The following is a 20,522-nucleotide window of genomic DNA, read 5'->3' as shown; positions in this document are numbered from 1 at the left end:
TGTGCATTTCTGAAGTAAATTTACCATTTATTTATAATGGAGAGCCATACAACTTTTAATATTCCTCCAGTTATACACTTCAAAAGAGCACATATAATTATTACAATAAATATTTTTATTTAGACTAGAGTCATATATAATCGAATGTGAAGTCACATCTACGCCTACTAGTTTTCAAGTACACTTATAATCCGTTAGAAGAGTGACAATACACGAGATTTCACGACTATTAAACTTCATGCATGGGTACATCGTAATGTCCATCAGGTTGAGACTTCTTCTAGGAAGATATTATTTTTAACCTGTCTTCGTCTGCGAAAATCAGAGCCATCTCGTGTAGGGGATCGACTGGTCGCGTATTAACGCGACAGGGGATCGAAGAGGAGAATGAAAGTGACGTTAGATACTAATTATATCGACGTTCCTTGCCACGGAATAACAGCTATGACGTACCCTATAGCTAAGCGTTTACGTACGTCGAATAGTAATTTTGTCATCAACCGAGCAACAATCTAATGGTGCAAGCACGTCACGTTGTTTATATTATAGTCTTAAGCTCCGTGTATTATCAAAGAAGGATAGTTCATCCTTTTGACTTTTCCTAGAAAAATAGTTGCTCTTAAAAGCGTGACCCAGGTCTGGCTTGTTATGATTTCTAATATTAGGTCGTCCCATAAGTTCATGCCTTAAGTATTCTAAAAAAAGGTAATCTCTCTCGTGTTACAATATTCTCCCACCTTTTCGACATAGTCATTATACAGTCACTATACAATTTCTGTAGTTTTTTTAATTAAATATTGGCTCAGTCTGCAGCACGAATATATAGGACGACCTAATATTTGAAATGCTACTATAAAAATTAATTCTCATTCAGTACCTTAACTTCAAGAAGAGTCACAAAATCTCAGACTTCTAATGAATATCTCTTTCATTCAAACATAAGTCGAACTTCGAGCTACCCTTTCATTAAAGTTCTGCTGTCGCACTTGAAACACAGCCTAGAGTATCTCGCCCAGGATCAAGTGCAGCGTTTAACGTATTTGCTCGTGGAATCGATATTTCAAACGTTACTCGCGTTCGCACAGTTAAAGCAGAATTTTAAATCAATTCGAATATTTAATTCACAATTTCGCGCCGATCGGCGCCTCCGCTCTTTGCATAATTAAATGCTCGTCGGATTACATCGGAAGTACCTTAACGAAGTTATGTGTTGCGACTACTGTGCGTAGGGGATAATTGGATGGAAGCTAATCACCGAATACGCTCGTAATGTGTTTTCGACACGTTTACATAACTAAAAAGATTGTTCGAAGACGATCGCGTCGCGTCTTTTCACTGACGTTCCGTCTAGCGGAACTTCGTGCTTCCTTAGAGGATTCACTGCCGTGTCCGTCTTGGTTACATCATCAAATTCGATTATTATATTAATGTATTATGGCCTCTTATCTGTGCCTTGCGTCGACGTAAAAGTTCGTGTCAATATAGACGTCTGGACATATGTAGTGTAATGTCAGGTGTGCAGTGTAATACGAAAGTACATGTACTTACGTAACATCTTGACCTTGAGAATTTCCAAAAGAGAGATGTTGGAACAACAAATTCGTCGCATAATATTCAAATAGCATATAAAGTATTTTTTGTATCATCGCAGTTAGGAGACATACTCAAGTAGCCTGAAAAATCGAATATTCAATTCTAAAGTGCCGCCATTTAGTTAATATTCTTTTAATCCATTTTCCCTAATAAGGGCCGATCGAATTCTAAAAACAAAAGGTGGTGACTCCAACGGTCGTCACAACCATAACGACGAGACATTCTAGTTTCGGACCTCCGAACGTTACAACGCGTACAATTCTATAGTTCCATTGATAATGAATGGAACAAAATTACTTTTCATTAATTCGAACCATCATCGTGGTGGACTCACTTGCGTTAACATTCTCGTTCCACTTGAAGTGACCTAGAATATTCCACGTAACTAGTAAACAATCCGACCAAGACGGTTGAAAATTTCCGAGAATCTTGTATACATATGTACAAATCAACTTACCAAATCTCGTGACCGTACGTCAAGTATTTTGGCTGGAAGAAAATTCTGAAAATCGCAATATTAAGCTAGAGCAGCCACAGTTTTTCGAAAACGGCTGGGGCAAAAAGATTTATATTCGGTGGATTAAGAGCAAATAATTAGCAAAAAAATATACTGCAAGAATGGAATTAATATCCCTGTTAGGTACAGAGATACAATAAGTGGCTACGCTAGCTTAGTGTTACGCTAGCATAACCATTGTTTCTCGAAAACGGCTGAAGCAAACAAATTAATTCTTTGGCAAATAATTAGCAAATAAATAGCAAAAAAATATCGTGTTAATTTGGCATTGGCCTTTTGAAATGGCTACGCCAGCTTAATATACGTAAAATTGCATCGAGACTGATAAAAAAAGGTGTACCTCCTTAATAAAAGTCCGACTGTATCCGCCAAAAACGATCCTTAATCGAGGTGGTCCGTGAGAAGATAAGCTCTGAACCTCGACGCATTCGAAGGCAGAATTAGTAATTACGATCAGGTCAGCAGCGGCGTTCTATGCGGCTTGTTTTATAGGCAATCATTAACAAGCGGGAGTCGCAGTGCATACTTGGCATCGCGGTGATTTATCATGGAGTCAATACGCCTGGTGACCCGGGGATTGCGTTCGTTTTCGGTACATAGAACAGGTATACGACTGGGTCTATATAAAGCTAGCCTGGGCGTCGCATTATATTTTTCTGCAGTACCGTATAGCGGTATATTATTGCAGTGCCAAAAGTTTCCGGTCGCTCGTGCCCATACCGGGTGTCCCGTTACGGCCGCATCGCGCGTCCTCGAAAACGCAAAACACCGCAGAAGCCGACGAAACTTTAGGGAATCCGTAATTAGAGAAGTTTTCTTTCGCGCAAAGCAATCGCAATCGGCGATCACGAACGCTGCGATTAAAGTCGGGTCGAAACGAAGTCGATCGTGCGGCGATTGGTACCAGATATGGGTGATATTCTACATAAAAATCTTGATATAGGATGAATTAATGATGAATAGTGTTTTGTAGTCGTCACTTGTTTAGAAAAAACTAGAGTTCCAATCGTGGACTCCATAAAAATAATACGGAGTAATAATAATAGATAATTCCATTTCTGGAATTATGTCTACATAAAAATCTATAATAATAAAAGATGAATAGTCTTTTATTTATAGTCATCACTGATCAAGAAAAAACTAGAGCTCTAATTGTGCTATGATATTGCGTCCCATTCTCTAATGGGACATTGTCTGGTGCAATTTTATGCTCGAGAATTCCTTGATTGAATTCAAAGATTGTTTCCTTGAAGAATCCAAGGTCCGATGTCTTTAATGAAAACAATTTTCCTTCGTAAGAAGCACGTCAAATGCAGCTCCAAAGCCAAACAAATTTACATTTACTAGGCCCACTGGACAAGTTGAAAGGGCATTCTTCTGATTTAGCGATGTTACCCGACATCCAAAGAACGATAATTCATCCGATTAAGTGCCCCAATCGCCAGCAAGTGGTACACCGCGTACATTGGCTAAACTTCGGGAAGAGCTGCTCTCTTCGCGGTTGTAGCGACGGAAGCGAGGGTGCAGTTGAATTTTTTATTCAACCTTTTTCGATTGGCCCGCGGACAGGTATATTTTCGCCTCGACGAGGTCCGCAGTAGATGCAGTAAATAACGATATATGTGGGTCGTCGACGAATATACAAACTTTTTTCATCGTTTTTTCAGCCGCCGGCGCCGGTTCTGCGTAATAGGAATCGTACAGTTCGATACAAGTGAAACGAATGAGTCATTTCCGGTCAGACGTTTCTTTTGAGGAATAGTTGATCCAGTCGAGAGTTCGTTCGCTCGTTCCAAAACCAGATATCAGCTGTTTTCAAACGAATAAAACGAAATACGGTCGCTTTAAAGGGGTACTCTTTTATTTGATCAATTTCGAGGCAATTTTCTTGCGGCAAAAATAAAGAATAACCAAGTCTCGTGTACAATAATCTTTATAGAATGGTCTGAGATATATGTATATACAAACGGTTAGGACTTTGGCAATTAAACATTTTTGTTTGTATTTAATTTGGTAGAAATATTTTGGAGACCTCGAGCATCATGAATAACCCCCAATAAATCTTTTGACTCAAAGAGAAAGAGCACCTCCTTAAAGTACAATTATTATTATTTCTTCAATGTTGACCAACGACTGGTCCGAGAAATTCACAAAATAATTCCTGCAAACGCATTAGGTTGTTGTTAAAATAAAGGATTGTTTTATATTTTAAAGATAACTCAAACTAGTATTTTATATCGCGACTTATAGCGGCGCTCATTTTGAACTTTACTAGAGTGATCATTGCTACATTTTCAACAATATCAATAGTAACCTAAATCAGTAATAAAGCAATGTAGGTACACGTGATTTAGGAGTCGTAGGGTGCAATGAATAAGCAAATTTAGTGGCATTTAAATATACCTACACAATAAAAAAGAAAAAATTCCCTACCGAAAGTGGAATAATCGTGTGACGCAAGGAAGTATTCGTCCTAATGCCGTTACCGTGGAACCTTTCCGTTTTTGCTGTTTCACTCGACAAACAATCTAGCGTCACGAAGGTAGGCGGTGCAATTCTTGGCGTGTACAGCATTGTGCACCAGTGAATCGGCCGGTGACATGCTTCCAGCCTACAATATGCAATTGTGTTCGCGGACACAAAGAGCGGGAATCAAGAATTCAGGGGACAGCGGTCTCCTCGTCTTTGCCTCGAGACCTCGACCAGGGGGCGTTTATCGGGGGGGTTGGTTGGCTGGCCCCCCATTAAATTAATCAACGAGCCGCGACGAAATTTACCAATAACCACGCTCGATCCGGTTAATAAATCGCTTTATGTGTGGGCGTGAAATTTTCCTCTCGCGTTTTCGGCCGATAAATTAGTTTCTCGTGCATTAATTACAGATGGCCCCGGAAATTCTATCAGCAACAAAATTGCATGGGAAACTGCATCGAAAGCGGTCTCAATTTTCCACCATCCGCGAAGGGGGACGCTGGGAAGGTAATATGCGGTCCCGATAGGGACTAAATGGGAATGTTTATCGATTGGGGGATGATCGTCAGCTTCGAACAGGCTATTACTCCTTGAGCACGTGTATTTGTTTCTTTTCTTTTTATTTAACGACTTTATTGCGCGAATATATAAGATCCGCGAACGTTCAGTTTAAGGAGACACTCTTTTTTTTGGAGCCAGTTTTAAGGCAACATTTGTGATTCTTTTGTAGGTAAAGTACTTGACGTAAACTTTCGAAGTTTAACAAGTTTATTTATACATGTATATAGAAGATTCTCTAAAGTCATCAACTGCTGCTCCTGAACCAAGCCTCAAATCAATATATAACCCGAATTTATTAAATTTAATACACGAAAAGATTCATTTTCCTAGAGATTTATTTCTAAACTTAAAATATTAAATTCAGGTTTATTTCACGAAATTGGATGCTTATCTTATGGATTCCAACTAAAGTCGCAAATAAAAGTGAAACTTGACGCAACTACCGCCAATTTTAGTTTATTCATAAACGCAGTGCGAGTCAAGGTCAACTTGTGTCGCTCTATCAAGGATTCATAAGAACTTTACTCATCTGGGGGACGAGTTATCGAATTTTCAACTACAGGAATTATTTCAGCGAATCCGCACTCGAAGTTCACCACGCCAACAATTCCACTATCGTAATTGTTCAACGACTTCTGCGTCACGCGATAAATCCCGAAGAATCCAGTGTGATCCAGAGAGCAAGTAGAACCGTGCAAGATCAAGAATGAACACGAGAAGCAACGATACAAACGCGATCTTAAATTACTGGGAACCGAGCGACCGCTCGTTAAATGTTTTCCTGCAAATCGGCAATTGCCACTTGACTTACTTTCTGCAATTCTACTAATCAGAAGTATTCAATTGCCTCTCACAACAAATAGACAAAGACAATTTATTCCATCGTCGTTGGAACATACATCAAATAATCCTCGAAACGTCCTCTCTAATTACCGTACGAATACCACGAAGGTCTAACGCAGATCCAATCGGTACAATGGCCGTCGTAAATCACCTCTCCGGAACCTGCGAGGCAATTCGTGCCCAATTGCGAAGGGCTCGTTCGCGAGAGCTCCCTTCGTCGCAGCGATTCGCGATGCGGTAGCTAACCTCGGCGATAATTTGGACAAATTTAATTGATTTCTTCCTGACGGGAACTCGATCTCCGCAGGAAACGTCGCGATGGCACTTCCCTTCGATCGACGCGTGTATCGAGGTGCAGCAGATTGCTTGCGATCCATCGATCGGCGCGCCCGCGCGCGATATCGCGGAGGAGGGTTGCAGTCGAGTAGCGATGGGACTGAGACTGTTACACTAGTATATTCCAGTAGATTTGTTTACAGTATATTGCGGAGAGTTTCCGTATCATGATTTTAACATATTATACTCTGGGCTAGGAAATGATAAGTGGAGGACGATCTAATAATTCTAATCTCAGTCGTATGTAATATATATGTATATGAATTAAATTCTAAATATATGTACGAATTATAGACGTATGTTGTATATATTACTCTTTTTACAAAATTAATTATTTTAGGAATATGAATATAGGAATACTTACACGAATATGTAAACATATGAATACTTGTATGAATACATAACCACGCGAATACTTATATGAATACATAAACGTATGTAAGTATGTATATTTATATGACTAAATTATCGCAAAAAATCGTTTTTACTATCATTTATTATTACAAAGGTAATAGTATTATAAATATATTATATATATATATATATAGGTACCTTTATAATAATATTATAAATTTAATATTATAAAGGTACCTGTATTGAAAATATACCATATATAAAATAACATAAATATATGCATTGAATATATGATAATACATTATTATGTATTATAACCCTGAAACATTAAAAAGTAAATTGCTACAGTTACGGTTCCGCAGTGTGCAATGCCTCGTTGCAACTCAGTACCCTGATTGTACATATATCGACAACCATCGATATCAGCGAGCGTGTCACAGGATTGGTCCCATCGCTAGCTCGCCCCTATCACGGTGGTACGGTCTAAGCCGTGGGCCATCCATCCATCCTCACGTGTAGATTGAATGGTCCCTCGCGTGCTGGGAGGTCTTCAAGTTCCTGGCGATGGGTTGGGCACTAGGTCAGCCTTTAGGCCGACCGAGCCGCACGATATCGTACCGCAACGCCGTATTTCAACTTCTCGCCGAATCCGCGAGTCGTTTCTGCCCGCGCAGACTTTCCCCAACGAACGATGCCAGGCGGGCGGGCGGGTTTCGCACGATATCATTTCGAGCAATGGGAATGATAGATCGACGGGAACTGGGTTACGGGGAAAAATATAGAGCCTGAGTCGATGCTAATTTCAACGCGACTGAGGCCACGCGACTCGCTTGGCAAAATTGACTGTCTTCGATTCATCCGACTTTCCTTTCGTTCCGTTCCTTTCTTTCTTTTTTTTTTTCTTTTTTCGCGTGTTCCAGTAGCGGAGGAACCATTCAAAGTTCGAAGTTAAACGAGTTTTACGACGGCATTCTTTCGAGCTTTGGGGGGGGGGGGGGGGTCGACGCGCTGGGCGACCGCCAAATATTTTCGATCCTCGTGGCTTTTCGACGCTCTCGTGGGACGATAACTTGTTCTCGTCAAGGGTATCGGTCTCTCGAGCTGTAATTATCCTCGTTGACCAATGGTTCGTTAACAATTTACGTTCGTTCTTAACAATTTATAATTTTTATCGAGGGACGTTAACTGGATATTTCTTTACTTTTTATTGGTTTCCTGCAAGTTCAGTGGCATTAGTCAGATATCTGTTAGGTCATCCCACAAGTTATGCCAGATACTTCTATTCAAGTTGACGCTTTAACTGTCGCCTTACTTAGAATGAATTTACAACTCGAAGGAGGATTTTCATAATTAATATTGTATTACTATCTCCCTCTGGGAGTTATTTATGAGGATTCTTCATAAACTTGAACAATCCAACCAAAAGACACATAAGAGACCAACACAACACACTTAACATCTTACTCGAATTATATTTTTATCAGGATTCTTCATAAACTTGAACGATCCGACCAAAACACACAAAAGAGAGACCATAAATTAAATGTTTATAAACTTTGATAAACCTTAGCAACAACACTCATAACATCTTACTTCTCACACTTGCACATAATATTCATGAAATACAAAGAAACTTAATTTCATATAACAACGTATATTCGCATATCATAGCCGTCGGAATGAAATTCAAAAGAACTAATGAAAACATTCACCAATTCAAATATTTGAAAACCGCACATTAAACATATTTTGTGCGCATATTATCAAAGAGTATGTTAAAAGCCCTGTCCGTCTCCAGCGTAGCGATGACACTTCGTTGAAGTAATTGTGTTACGTTTAAGTTCGTTTCTGTGGAAGTTTAAGTGCCGTGCGCTTTGTGGACTTAACGCCCTGGAAGAGATGAGAAAAATGATGGCCGGAAGGGATTTACGAGTACGTAACCCCATAACCCGCTAATGCTATTTGAGGTTGGAATAGAACGAGGTATATAACCTCAGACATAATGCGATCAGCGGTGTATAATTGGGTTTGCGACTAACGGCGGTTTACTAACGAAGATTTCATCACCGAATGAAGGAAAGTTTAATCCTTAACGCTTTAACCCACCCGCGAAGATGTAGCTTTTAAATGCTAATTTCCGCCGGAAACTGAAATTGTTTAAATTGAATTCACTCCGTCGAATATTTGTCTCCTCGATGTGTCTCGTATAGAACGTTCACAGATCGTCAGAGATAAATTTTCGCTAAACGAGACAGACATATCCTGACAGTTATCAATTTTTAAATCGTAACGTATCTTCAAAATGAACAAATAAATACCACAGGAAGAGTGGTACCAAAATGGCGACCCTCGAATTTTCCAGAGCCTTTAAATGACGTCAGTTTTTAAATAGCAGGTTATTTAATAAATACGTGAATTGTAAAACAGCAACGTTTCTTTGAAATAAATAAATAAACGACACAGGAAGGATGGCATCAATGACGTTAAAAATTAACACTATATTCTTGCATTTTGTTTCAAGTCAAAATATTCTGAATTTCGTAGAAACAACATCGGTTCCGTAACTTCCGGTTTTGCTCCGCAACGAGCGTTTATTAAAAGGTAGCGAAAAAACGCGCGGTTATGCAACCCTACCACCCGATAAAGTCGCTTAATCGCAGCGTCACGTGAGGTATTTCTCCTCAAAATAAGTCCGCTCGAAATTAACGACGGTTTTGATCTTGCTCGCGACTCGTACATTTATTGCTTGACACGAGAATGCTGTTTAATCGCGAATGCTGATCGCACGTGACTTTGGGAATTTTTGCAAGAAGAAACGATAAATCTTCACGAAAATGACCTTTCCTCCCAAATACTTAAGTCATATATGAGCTGTTACATTTAAAAATGGAGTAAGACCATTTTTTTTTTTTCATATTTTTGCGATAACATTTTATAGCCAAAATTCTCTCGTTATTTCATAAAAGAACCATTCTCCATTGAATATATGATTATAAATATGAAGAGAAGGTGTCTTGTCTTACTAAAAATACCGTTAACTCATTTTTTGTTTAAAAAGTCAATTTTTTCCATTTTCAAATATAACAGCTCATATATGTGTATACATACACAAAATACTATGACATTTTAATCTATGGTATCATTAATATTCATTCTGGAAACGTAATTAAATGCATTATAGAGCGAACTATATTTTATTGTATCCATAAGCCTGCATATTAATCGTTAACTCGATAGTCAATCATCGCGAATGATTTCACGGTTAATTAAAACTTCGATCGATCAACGATCGTCCACTTCGCTCGCAGTCGTTGATTGTCATTTTGATTAAATTGATGTCGAATACTATTCGATACTATGTTTTACCGGAAGTGGAAGAAACATCGCCAGCTGACGCCGTTTAGTTGTCCTCTTGCTATACCCTCGCGCGATCGTTACGACGTATCCCTGACTTTGAATTCGTTAGGCGACTATACTGCGCCGCATACCTCCTTCAATTTTTCATTGGGACGAAATCAAGGCCACGTTTGATCGATAAACTGAAAAAAAAAACGTTCGCTGAAAAAAGTGCTACACGTGTCCTGGCCAGGGATAGGCAGAATCTCTTTAGTAATTGAAATCTAAATTACCTGAACTCGATTTTTATTTGTTTCTTTGCAAAAGCAAGCCAACTAATGAGAATCTTTTAGGATTATTACGAACTGAAGGAGACTCATATTTTTCAAACAATAGTTGAGCTGAAATAGAGATTCTAGTTTAGAGGGTTAATTTTCGAGTATTCATTCTAGATTCTTTCTAGATAAAATCGCGTTTAACGTCCACGTCGGCGTGTACCACCGGTGGCTCACGCTCGCGTGCCTATCAGATAACGTTTACCACCGCGCCGCCCCATGATGAGAAACGCAAATAGCAGCGCCGGCGTGAACATGTTAAAGCTCTTCATAATGTTCTCTTTAAATGTCCTGATTCACTCTTCCGAGTTCAACAAAATCTTTTGCAAGATGTCTTCTTCAAGATCTCCGCACTGAAAAGATTCCAATAAAAAATAAATTTATTGTAAGTCCAGCCTGGAACACTTTTTTAAACCTCCCAATTCCACACAGACAGTGCCATGATTCAGCTATGTAAACCAGGCACCCGACTTTTCAAAGATTAATTTCTTTTTTTTATAGAAAATGATAGTATTTCGTTTGTCCTTGATTGTACCACCAATAATTTCGTTTGTACCTTCATCAATTAATAATTAAATAAAATTAAAAAGATTGAGATTTTTGAAATCTGCTTTTTCCCTGTTCTTTAGAATCGTTTGTACCCGTTTGTACCGCTTTTCGTTTCGTTTGTACCTCAATAGTTTAAATTATATAGCAATTGTTGATCCACGTAAGAGTGGAAATCGTCAATTTTCAAGATTTTTAAAACTGTCTTTTTTTCTCTCGTCTTTAGAATCGTTTGTACTCGTTTGTACTGCAATAGTTTAACTTTTATAATTCAACCGTATCAACAATTGCTTGTAAAATTTAAACTATTGAGGTACAAACGAAACGAAAAGCGGTACAAACGTACTAAAGAATACGGAAAAAACAGATTTCAATAATCTCAATGCTGGGTGCTGACCATTTTTTTTAATTTTTTTTAATTATTAATTGATGAAGGTACAAACGAAATACTATCATTTTCTATAAAAAAAAAAATTAATTTTTGAAAAGTCGGGTGCCAGGTTCACATAGCTCCATGATTCGCTATCCTCGAGGTCCCTAAAATCGAAGCGCGAAAGTGATCGATTCGTCGTCGCAGTGGGCCATACCCCACATTCGAAGAAACTGCAAAGGCGGCGCTCGATCAGCGTCACGATTCTTGCAACATCGGCGAGCGATTCAGTTCACGATTATTTCCTCGATTACTGCGCTATAGTAAAAGAGAGAAAGAGAGAGTAACGTCAGGTCTCGTCTCCTGGTCAACGACGAAATCTCTGTTGTCGCAAGGCTAACGGCCAACGGGCCACCGCGACGAAAGTTTCGAGCAGAAACTTGCGCAATTTTCGTTACGTAAACGCGGAGACGGGCGGTGCTCGTCTGCTCGTAGCGGAAATCGAAACGTCGCATTAATTAATTCGACGCCAATTAAAGTTCCGGGGCTAGCACGGGCTTCTCGCGGCCAACTTCCGTGCCACGAGGCGACGATCATTTTGGTCGGACGGTTTCCTCGTTAGTCGACCCTGATTTGCCTGACACGTATCCTCCGTGATCTATTTCTAATATCGTCGCGTAAGCGTTTCTCGCGGTCGCTTAACGGACAAAATTCACATTCGCAGCATAGTATGCAGAAACTTTCATTTCTCGAGATATTAGAAGAAGAATATAGTTTTCCATATGGCCAGCAACTTTTCTATTTTGGTCCAAGATTTTGAGAAAAAAAAAGTGATCCTTCGACAAAAATGTTTTAAATAAAAGTCGTATATCTCGATGAGATATGAAATTCTTTTTTATTCCCTCGGTCAAAATGAAGCATATTTCATCGAATATGATATAGGAGCAACTCTTACTATTTATGAGAAAAAAAATTCCTAAAGAAAAGTAGAAAAATGGTCTGAGAAAAAAGTGATCCTTCGAAAAAATGTTTTAAACAAAAGTCGTACATCTCGACGAGGCATGAAATTTTTGTCAAATATATATTGTCGAGAAACGAATGTTTGTCAGGAACACGAAAACATTTCTGTCCAAACAAGCATCTTGTCCACGTGTGACAATAGCTCGCCACACCTGTGCAAGCGAACGCAGTTTTCGTCGATCTCGCAAGTATTCTTCGACAGTTTCTGACAGTTGCAAAAGCGCACCGTGGTCGCAGACAAAGCGTTGGATACAGTTATCCTCCTATTTCCCTAACGAAGACGACAGCTATTCTACTCGCGCTCAGACTCGCGTTTGCTGAACGGCCCTGACCTTACGGAAGCAGGTTCGTTGAACTGTTGTCAATTAGTCGTACGATTGCATCAAACGGGTGTCGACACGCGGATTTACCTTTTTCAATGGCCCGTTCAGATATTATCTACCGTGAGGAACGGAGCCGAATAGTCGCGAGCGAATTCAGACAACGCTCCAACGCGTAAATCGCGACCAGTCGTGTTGGCACAGCGTCAGATTGATTATCACTGATTATCACGAGCCGTGGTCTATTGTTGTCAAGGAGATAAACAATAAACATCGCTTAGAGCAATTTTTTGCGTTGGAAACATGAGACGTTCTACAAGCGTGAAATCACGAATTTGCCCAAACATTAGTCACTCCGACTAGATTCAATACGAATGTACAACGCGTAAAACGTTATACAAAATAAAAAGAAGGAATTGCATCGCGTTGAGGGATGCCATAGACATTGCTTTAAGTGTTCCAAATAGAAATGCTCAAATATTCACTGACTCCCTAAGTGCGCTGCACGCCTTAAATAATCTTAAGTTTGACATCAAAACTAATCCGTATATTTTTGAAATAAGAAAAAAGGTTTACCAATTTTCAACAGTAACCTCAAACAATAGTCAAGTGATATTCTATTGGGTACCGGCGCATATAGGGATTAAGGGAAATGAAAATGCAGACGCATTAGCAAAAATCGCAACGAATGGTATATCAACAAATTCGATTAAAACCCCATACACAGACCTAAGAGAATGTGTCAAAACAACAGCAATAAATAATACCTACGATTTTATCAGTGATAAGAAGCAAGACAAAATTTTTCTGTTTTCTTTTTTTTTTTTTTTTTAAAAAAAACGGGTATAAAATGACAAATCATAAAATGTTTCGTTTACGGGACCTACTGGAAGAAATATTCTACAAGATGCAAGAGGTTCACTCCGATTGATCAAGCCATCTCGACGTAATCGGCAAACATACCTAAAAATTACGGTTTTTTGCTTAAAAAACGGGTAAAAAATGACAAATCGAATAAATTCTTGATAGCGGAACCACCGGGAGGACATACTTCACAAGATGTAACAGGTTTCATTCTGATTGGTCAAGTCATCTCGGCGTAATCGGCGAACATACATAATCAAAATTACGGTTTTTTGCAAAAAAAAAAAATGGGTAAAAAATGACATATCGCAAAAAATCTTGAGAATGGGACCACCGGGGAGAGATGCACTATAAGATGCAACAGGTTTAATTTCGATTAGTCAAGCCATCTCGGCGTAATCGGTGAACATACCTTAAGAAAAAAAAAAAATATACATGTCGAATTGAGTAACCTCTTCCTTTTCGAAGTTGGTTAAAAAAGGTCTATACAATGGCGTAGAATATTTTAGAAAGTATTTCCGTCGACAACCGAATCCTTGGTATACAAATAAAAATCTGCCGCGGGAAATTATAATAACAATTAACAGGTGCAGATTAGGGCATTATACCCTTGCATTCTCACTTGCGCGAATAAGCTTTACAAGTGATCCACAATGTCAGTGCGGATATGAGCGTCAAGACATAGACCATATTTTATGGCATTGTGCTACATACGACAAACAGAGAGAAAAATGAATAACAGGTCTAGAGAAATTAAAATATCATCTCCCCATGAGGGCGAGTATCCTTCTCTCAGAACCAACTGTGCCAGTTTGTAACCTCTTGCGTTTATATTTCAAAAACTGCAACTTAAAGATTTAATCTTCACCGACAATGTATCCTGTTTTGTGCACTACGTATTATTTATCATGTATTATGTAACTATGTATGTATTGTGTAAGTAGCGAAATAATCTCTATAAAGAGGTTCTAATCGCATTAAATAATAAGAAAAAAATGAAAAAGAAGGAATAACCCTGGAGCTACTCGCCTAGATCTAAATTTCAATAGCCACTCCAAAACAAAATAGTCCCGTCGCACGATCTAAAACGGTACTTTGCTTTTGTTTTCAGGCAACGGGGGCACGGAGCAAAAAATGTCGCCGTTGAGGCCGTAATTGAAGGATCTTCATAGGGAGGAAGCGGAAGGTGCAAAAGTCGGGGTAGACGCGGGCCAAGGAAGAAAAATGGCGTCGACCAGCGGGCACAAGAGGAACGGCTCGAGCTCGAGCATGTTCGCCCACAAACGCACGGAGTCCGGCGGTGGTTTCATCGGCCACAAACGCTCGGAGAGCGGTCACAAACGCGCCGAGAGCATATCCAGTGCCTTTGGCCACAAACGATCCGAGAGTGGCCACAAGAGGAACGAGAGCGGCGGCGGTTTCGGGCACAAAAGGTGATTCTCGCCTCTGGTTCGCGCCGAACGGAATTTCGTAGTTTGCCCGCGACACGCTCCGCTCGTAACGAGCCCATTGCTCGTCTTTGTTTCAAACTTAGGCGAAAGAACGCCACGAGCGGCCTACTCGTCGTTAATTTTCCCGCTTAACCGACCGGTTTCGAATCTCGTCTTAGCTTCTTGACGCGTTTAACTCACTGGGCCGAGATAACGAGCCTGGACTCCTGGAGCACGACTTCAGGGTACGACTGCGGAGGGTTCTTTATCTGTTTTCAACACATTTGCATCATTAGCGCGTACAGAAGCGTATTTTGCCTGGTTGCTATATATTGCGTAGTTTGTTTGTCACAAAAATAGAAAGAAAAGAAAAGTCGTCACCGGCTCTTGGACTATGATGGTGCTACATAAATTCTGTTAGGATCTGATAATATTAAAATCAGGCTACATACTGTATGTACAGTAAGTAAAAATTAGAAAATGAATTTCAACAATCATTTGAAAAGAAACTAATTAATTCATAACTCTGTAAATACGTATCCCACAAAAAGTATTCCCTCGAAAATCCATGTACGTAGGCTTCGACATCATTTGTTGAAAAATATCCTTCGAGCGAGTTCTATCGGCGTGTATCTACATGCTTATTCTTGGCCTTCGAATGGCGAAAACTTAATATTTAAATCAAGAAACGTCGCAGTCGCGGGCCTGCAATTTTCACGCGCGGCGTTCTAAAGCGATGCCCTGGAAAAAATTCGCGCGAAGGGAGAGCTCCTTTTACCTAGAGAAGTAATATGATCCTTCGACCGGGGGTCTACGTGTAATGTTCAGGCAAGTACAGGTTCAGGCGTCCAGGGGCTTCCAGGATTCTGTTCGTCTTCTTCCTTCTAATGTTAACAGGACGGGAACCGAGAAATTGCGCTCCCTCGACAATGTAACAAACTTCCTGTCTCGTGGCATTTGTATCGCGTTACGTCGCGGGTACCCGTGCGAATATCAACTAAATAATGGTAATTTTATTCCGTCGTCATCCGAGAGACCGGGAAACGTTGCCCTAGAAACAGCAGAAACCCGTGTCTAACCAAATTCCAATCGGTTCCAAAAGTTGGATGCCTACGTGCGCGGAACCCACGGGCTGAAACGATCATTCGCTTGCCAAGCTACCGTCAGAAACGAGTGGATTGGTATAATAAATTAAATTGAAAACCGGTCTCACGCCTACGGCGAATTAATCCGTGCCTGGAACGCTGTACATATTGTTAATCTGGAACACGTATACCATTATCGGGAACACATAGCGCTCAGGTTAATAGCGAGGGAGAGAGAATGGAGAACTAATGGATCACTTCCAAATTGCTCGCTGACCTTCGGCTTTAACGTTACCAGGTCCGAGTCTGGCAGCAATTACCATGCTGGACATCGAAGGAACGAAAGCATGTACGCTATGACAGGGCTCTATGCGGAGAGTACTGGCACGGGCACGGATGAGACCACAGACCCGCTGCAGGCTACCGGGAGCAGACTGACTCACGATACTGTTATAAGGTGTCACAGTAGAAATCCCAGTTCCGGCCTCGTGGACCATAGGTGAGTGAGCTGGTGACCGAATTACGAGGACTTTTGGTGAAAATCTAACACTTCTATTAAGCGAGTACGCCTCGTGAGCTGCCACGTTTCGATTGCGGACCTTCCTGCAAAATGTCGAACTTATGTTTGTAATCGTCGAGAAGGTTCTTTTATTTTTGGAAAGAAAATGTCCATAAAATGTAGATAAATTTTTAACACATTGCTGATCGGCAATTTCCTACAGAAACTACTTCACGTCACTGGCTATTATTTCGCAAATAAACTTTATATTTTACCAACATAATGAATTGAAATGAAATATTTTACATACACGACACAAAGCTTTTGCAATATTTTATACCGCCCTGGGCATCATAAATTGAAATAGATAATGCAAGTACAAACACGAGTTCACTCGTGACCGGTCAACAATGTGTTATCTTATTTTTAAATATTCAGTGACACATGTTCGAATGTAGGCTTAACATTCTGTAACAAGATTTTGTCAAAATAGATGCGTTGCAACTCTTGTGGCCCTCTTCTCGCTACTTGTATCATACAACAAACAAATCGATGCAAAGAAAACGGTTGATCACTGTGATGCAGAACGGAGATTCGCGACAGACTTTATCGCATTGAATGTTTGAGTAACCCCGTGTGCAACCAAATATCTTTGCCAATTGCGCGTACTAATATAGTGTATAATAAATTTCTGTTTATCCTATTTCTGTTTATCCATGCAAGTTACAGTTAAACTAACATAGTATAGATTCCTTGCATAACGATTGTCTCCGACTGCATCATTCTTGCGACACTTTTGTCCAACTACTTTAATTCTAATTCGATTAGATTCTTGCGAACGGAGTGAAAAAGAGAAATTCACGACGAATGCAAGCCGCGAACAATGTTTCTGCTATTGAACTTTGTTGCGAAATCGACTATTCTTTGCAGCGTCATTCGTCTCTGAAATTTGCATACGTGGTTTCCAAATTGCAACGTAACGTCGTCCGAATTGTAGAAAGTGAAAGCACCAATGATTGACCGTGACACATATACCGTGCGTGAAATAGATTCCTCTGTAATCGTTGCATTGGCTTATCGTTTGGACACTCCTTTCGTTGGGAAACGTACTCGATCGTGAAACTCTTCCAGTTGATTCGCTCTAACTCATTTATGCACGCACTCATGGTGCATTCTCTGGCACCAGATTTATTCATGCTTCCTGTTTCTCGTTTTTGCCCTTTTGCAGAGATTTTATCATCAAATGTCACAGCAGGAATCCCAGTGCTTCCATGGTGGACAGGTAAATGCAGCACGATTATCGTATCGACCGGTGTAATTAACGAAAAGACGATTGCACGTTGAACATCTAATGCACGATGCACGGAAAATCGTCTTGTACATATCCTATCAGTATTGTTTTCTTAAATGGATCATTTTTATTCTGTGATCCTTTAACTGCGAGATTGTATGCTATCGCTATTTGTACGAAACTAAGGGGAACTGATAAAAATATTAAGATTTGAAAGCATAAGTCACAGGGCCATTGTATTTGAGATACTTTTCTAATAAGATAAATTTGTGAAAGGCGACACTCAAACGAATGACGCAGTTTAGATGACGTACGATTCCGAATGACGCGAGACAAGGTTGGGCTGGAAATGTTGACACATCGCATCACCAAGGAATTAAGAAATTTCGATGCACTTGTCGATGCGAAACACAGTGTTTCCACGGCCCTAAAGCTAGAATCAATGTTTTCCAAACGAAGCTGGGAACAAGAATCAGCGAGTCAAGCGTGTAAAAATAAGAAAATAGTAATTCCTGTATCGATTATACATCATTTGTATCCAAGTTTCGAGTCTCTTTATTTAACTGTAACACTTGATACATTGGACCCTTTGCATCCGGTATATCTAAAAATTTTAGAGATTTATCGCGGTTGAAGGATCGGGAAAAATCGAGCACGTGCTTTTCATTTTTGCATTTCCTAGTGTAAAATTTTGATTCCTCGGTCCCCTTTCGACTTTTCAATACGTTGTCTGTTCGTTTGCCATGGACTCGAGCAGGACGGAGAAAGAAAGACCGCAAACACCCCCGTTTAATCCGGACTCGAAGGACTGCGGAATCCTGAGCTGCAGGCCAGCCTTTATACAGCGATTCGCCGGAATAAAGGTAAGTAGTCTCGATCCTTCGCCACCTTTGGATCCGCTCGTAAATCGATCCCCCCCGCGATTTATTTAAGCCGTTGATCGATCGTCAACCGAGTAAGGCGCACACGGATGTACAAACCGGGCGTCGTGAGTCACCGTTCGAAAGGATACGACATTGAAATGCTGCCGACATTCCGTGAAAGGCTTTTAAAGGCGTCGCAAATGAGGATAACAGCGACGTTGACAACGTTCGATGTTGGTTAATTGCCAAACACCCGCGACACGAGGTGTTCCGAAACGATTGCAATTTTTCACAGAATGAGTCCTTGGGGATTCATGTTTATAATGTTGAAAGAGAAACGAATTTGTTTTGTGTGTTATTTAATCCACTGTAAAGATACATACATTTCCATTCGGTTACAGAAAATGTAAGCGAGAAATGAGATATAAATCCGTAGTTTTATTAAATGAAATTCTTAAATTAAATTCTTCCACCGACACCAAGTTAAATACACTTCCATTCGGTTATGAGATATAAATGTAAAGTCCGTAGGTTTAGTGTTACGTAGAAACAGCTCCTTTATTTTTATTTCCATCGTTAAATTAAGTTGCAATTTAATCTCTTCGAATACAATTGGCAGTTCGACGCCATTATTAAGAACTATTAAGACCGGTATGAGCCTCGTCTCGTGCAGACGCATCTGCTAATTTATCATCCGTATTTTTAATCCACCTCTGTATACGTGCGACCGAAACGCAGACGCGCTAACTGCGAATTACTCGGCTGATTCTTAGAACAGCAATTACAGTAAAGATTACATCGAATCGATCCGTGCACGCGTCCCCCATCTGGTTTCCTCCGTGTTCCTCGTGGTTCGATTAGCTACACGCACGGCGACGATGATCATTCCCTGTATTTTTGTGATTTCAGGTGTTCGTGTTCCTTCTCTCGTTTCTCGTCACGTTGCAGCAAGCACTTAGTTCAGGTTACATTAATTCTGTGATCACGACCATAGAGAAGAGGTTCGAAATCCCGTCCAGCCTTTCAGGCGTCATCGCGAGCTCCTACGAGATCGGGAATGTCATCACCGTCATCTTCGTCAGCTATCTCGGTAGCCGTCGTCATATACCTGTTTGGATAGCGATAGGTAATCAATTGTACCACTTGGCTCTTTGTTTAACACTGTACTATTCGTTGTTCCTCATCATGGATTCCGATTTTAGGGGCTGTAATAATGGGACTGGGATCGATGATCTTCATGGTGCCACATTTCACGGCCGAGCCTAATCTGATGACGGCTGCGAATAACTCAAGCTCCGACAACATTTGTCGAGGGGTATCGTTGCGCGAACAAGATATGGGCTTGGGTAAATTTTCTATTAACTACTTGCACTCCTAAATCAACTCCAAAATGATACAGAGTTTTTAAATATTCTGCCAGTCATGTAAAACCGAAGACACGCATGTTTGGCACATTAACGAAGAGGAGTTTTTCCGTAGGTCGTTTGTCGTCTGGATTGTCGTCGCCACCTTTGGCGCCACACAATAATTTGAGATTCGATAATTGCATCCAAGGATCACCGTCTACCGCCGGCCCTGTTATGTTATTTGTACTTGCTCAGTTATTATTAGGCTGCGGCGGTTCTCCTCTCTTTACTCTTGGTACTACTTACATAGACGATCATGTTCGGCCAGAGAGTGCTTCTTTGTATATCGGTAAGTAATCATGGTGTTTTTACGAGGATTTAAAATTGTGTATAGAAAATCTATTGATCAGTATTATCCATCTTTCAGGTTGTATGTATAGTATGGCTGCGTTTGGGCCAGTCTTAGGTTTCCTACTTGGAGCTTATTTACTGTCCTTTCACATGGATTCCTTTTCCGCGACGATTATCAATATAGGTAAGA

General features: G+C 40.2%; 1 protein-coding gene across 3 annotated transcripts in view; it reads left to right on the top strand.

The window, feature by feature from the left end:
* The window catches only part of LOC128877167 (solute carrier organic anion transporter family member 5A1), a 49,164-nt gene that overhangs the window by 19,745 nt on the left and 8,897 nt on the right, over positions 1-20,522 (top strand). For 2 of the 3 annotated variants that reach the window (XM_054124237.1, XM_054124235.1), the window contains exons 2-9: positions 14,579-14,900; positions 16,281-16,481; positions 17,710-17,763; positions 18,530-18,635; positions 19,545-19,761; positions 19,838-19,981; positions 20,115-20,330; positions 20,409-20,516. In XM_054124237.1, the coding sequence (XP_053980212.1) occupies positions 14,692-14,900; positions 16,281-16,481; positions 17,710-17,763; positions 18,530-18,635; positions 19,545-19,761; positions 19,838-19,981; positions 20,115-20,330; positions 20,409-20,516 (1,255 nt within the window). In that variant the 5' untranslated portion in view covers positions 14,579-14,691. The remainder of the gene's footprint in view (positions 1-14,578; positions 14,901-16,280; positions 16,482-17,709; positions 17,764-18,529; positions 18,636-19,544; positions 19,762-19,837; positions 19,982-20,114; positions 20,331-20,408; positions 20,517-20,522) is intronic. The other variant, XM_054124238.1, reaches the window with a different exon arrangement.

The sequence above is a fragment of the Hylaeus volcanicus genome, chromosome 5 (assembly GCF_026283585.1).
Source record: "Hylaeus volcanicus isolate JK05 chromosome 5, UHH_iyHylVolc1.0_haploid, whole genome shotgun sequence".
In the NCBI taxonomy this organism is placed as follows: domain Eukaryota; kingdom Metazoa; phylum Arthropoda; class Insecta; order Hymenoptera; family Colletidae; genus Hylaeus; species Hylaeus volcanicus.
This window is presented reverse-complemented; position numbering and strand designations above follow the sequence as displayed.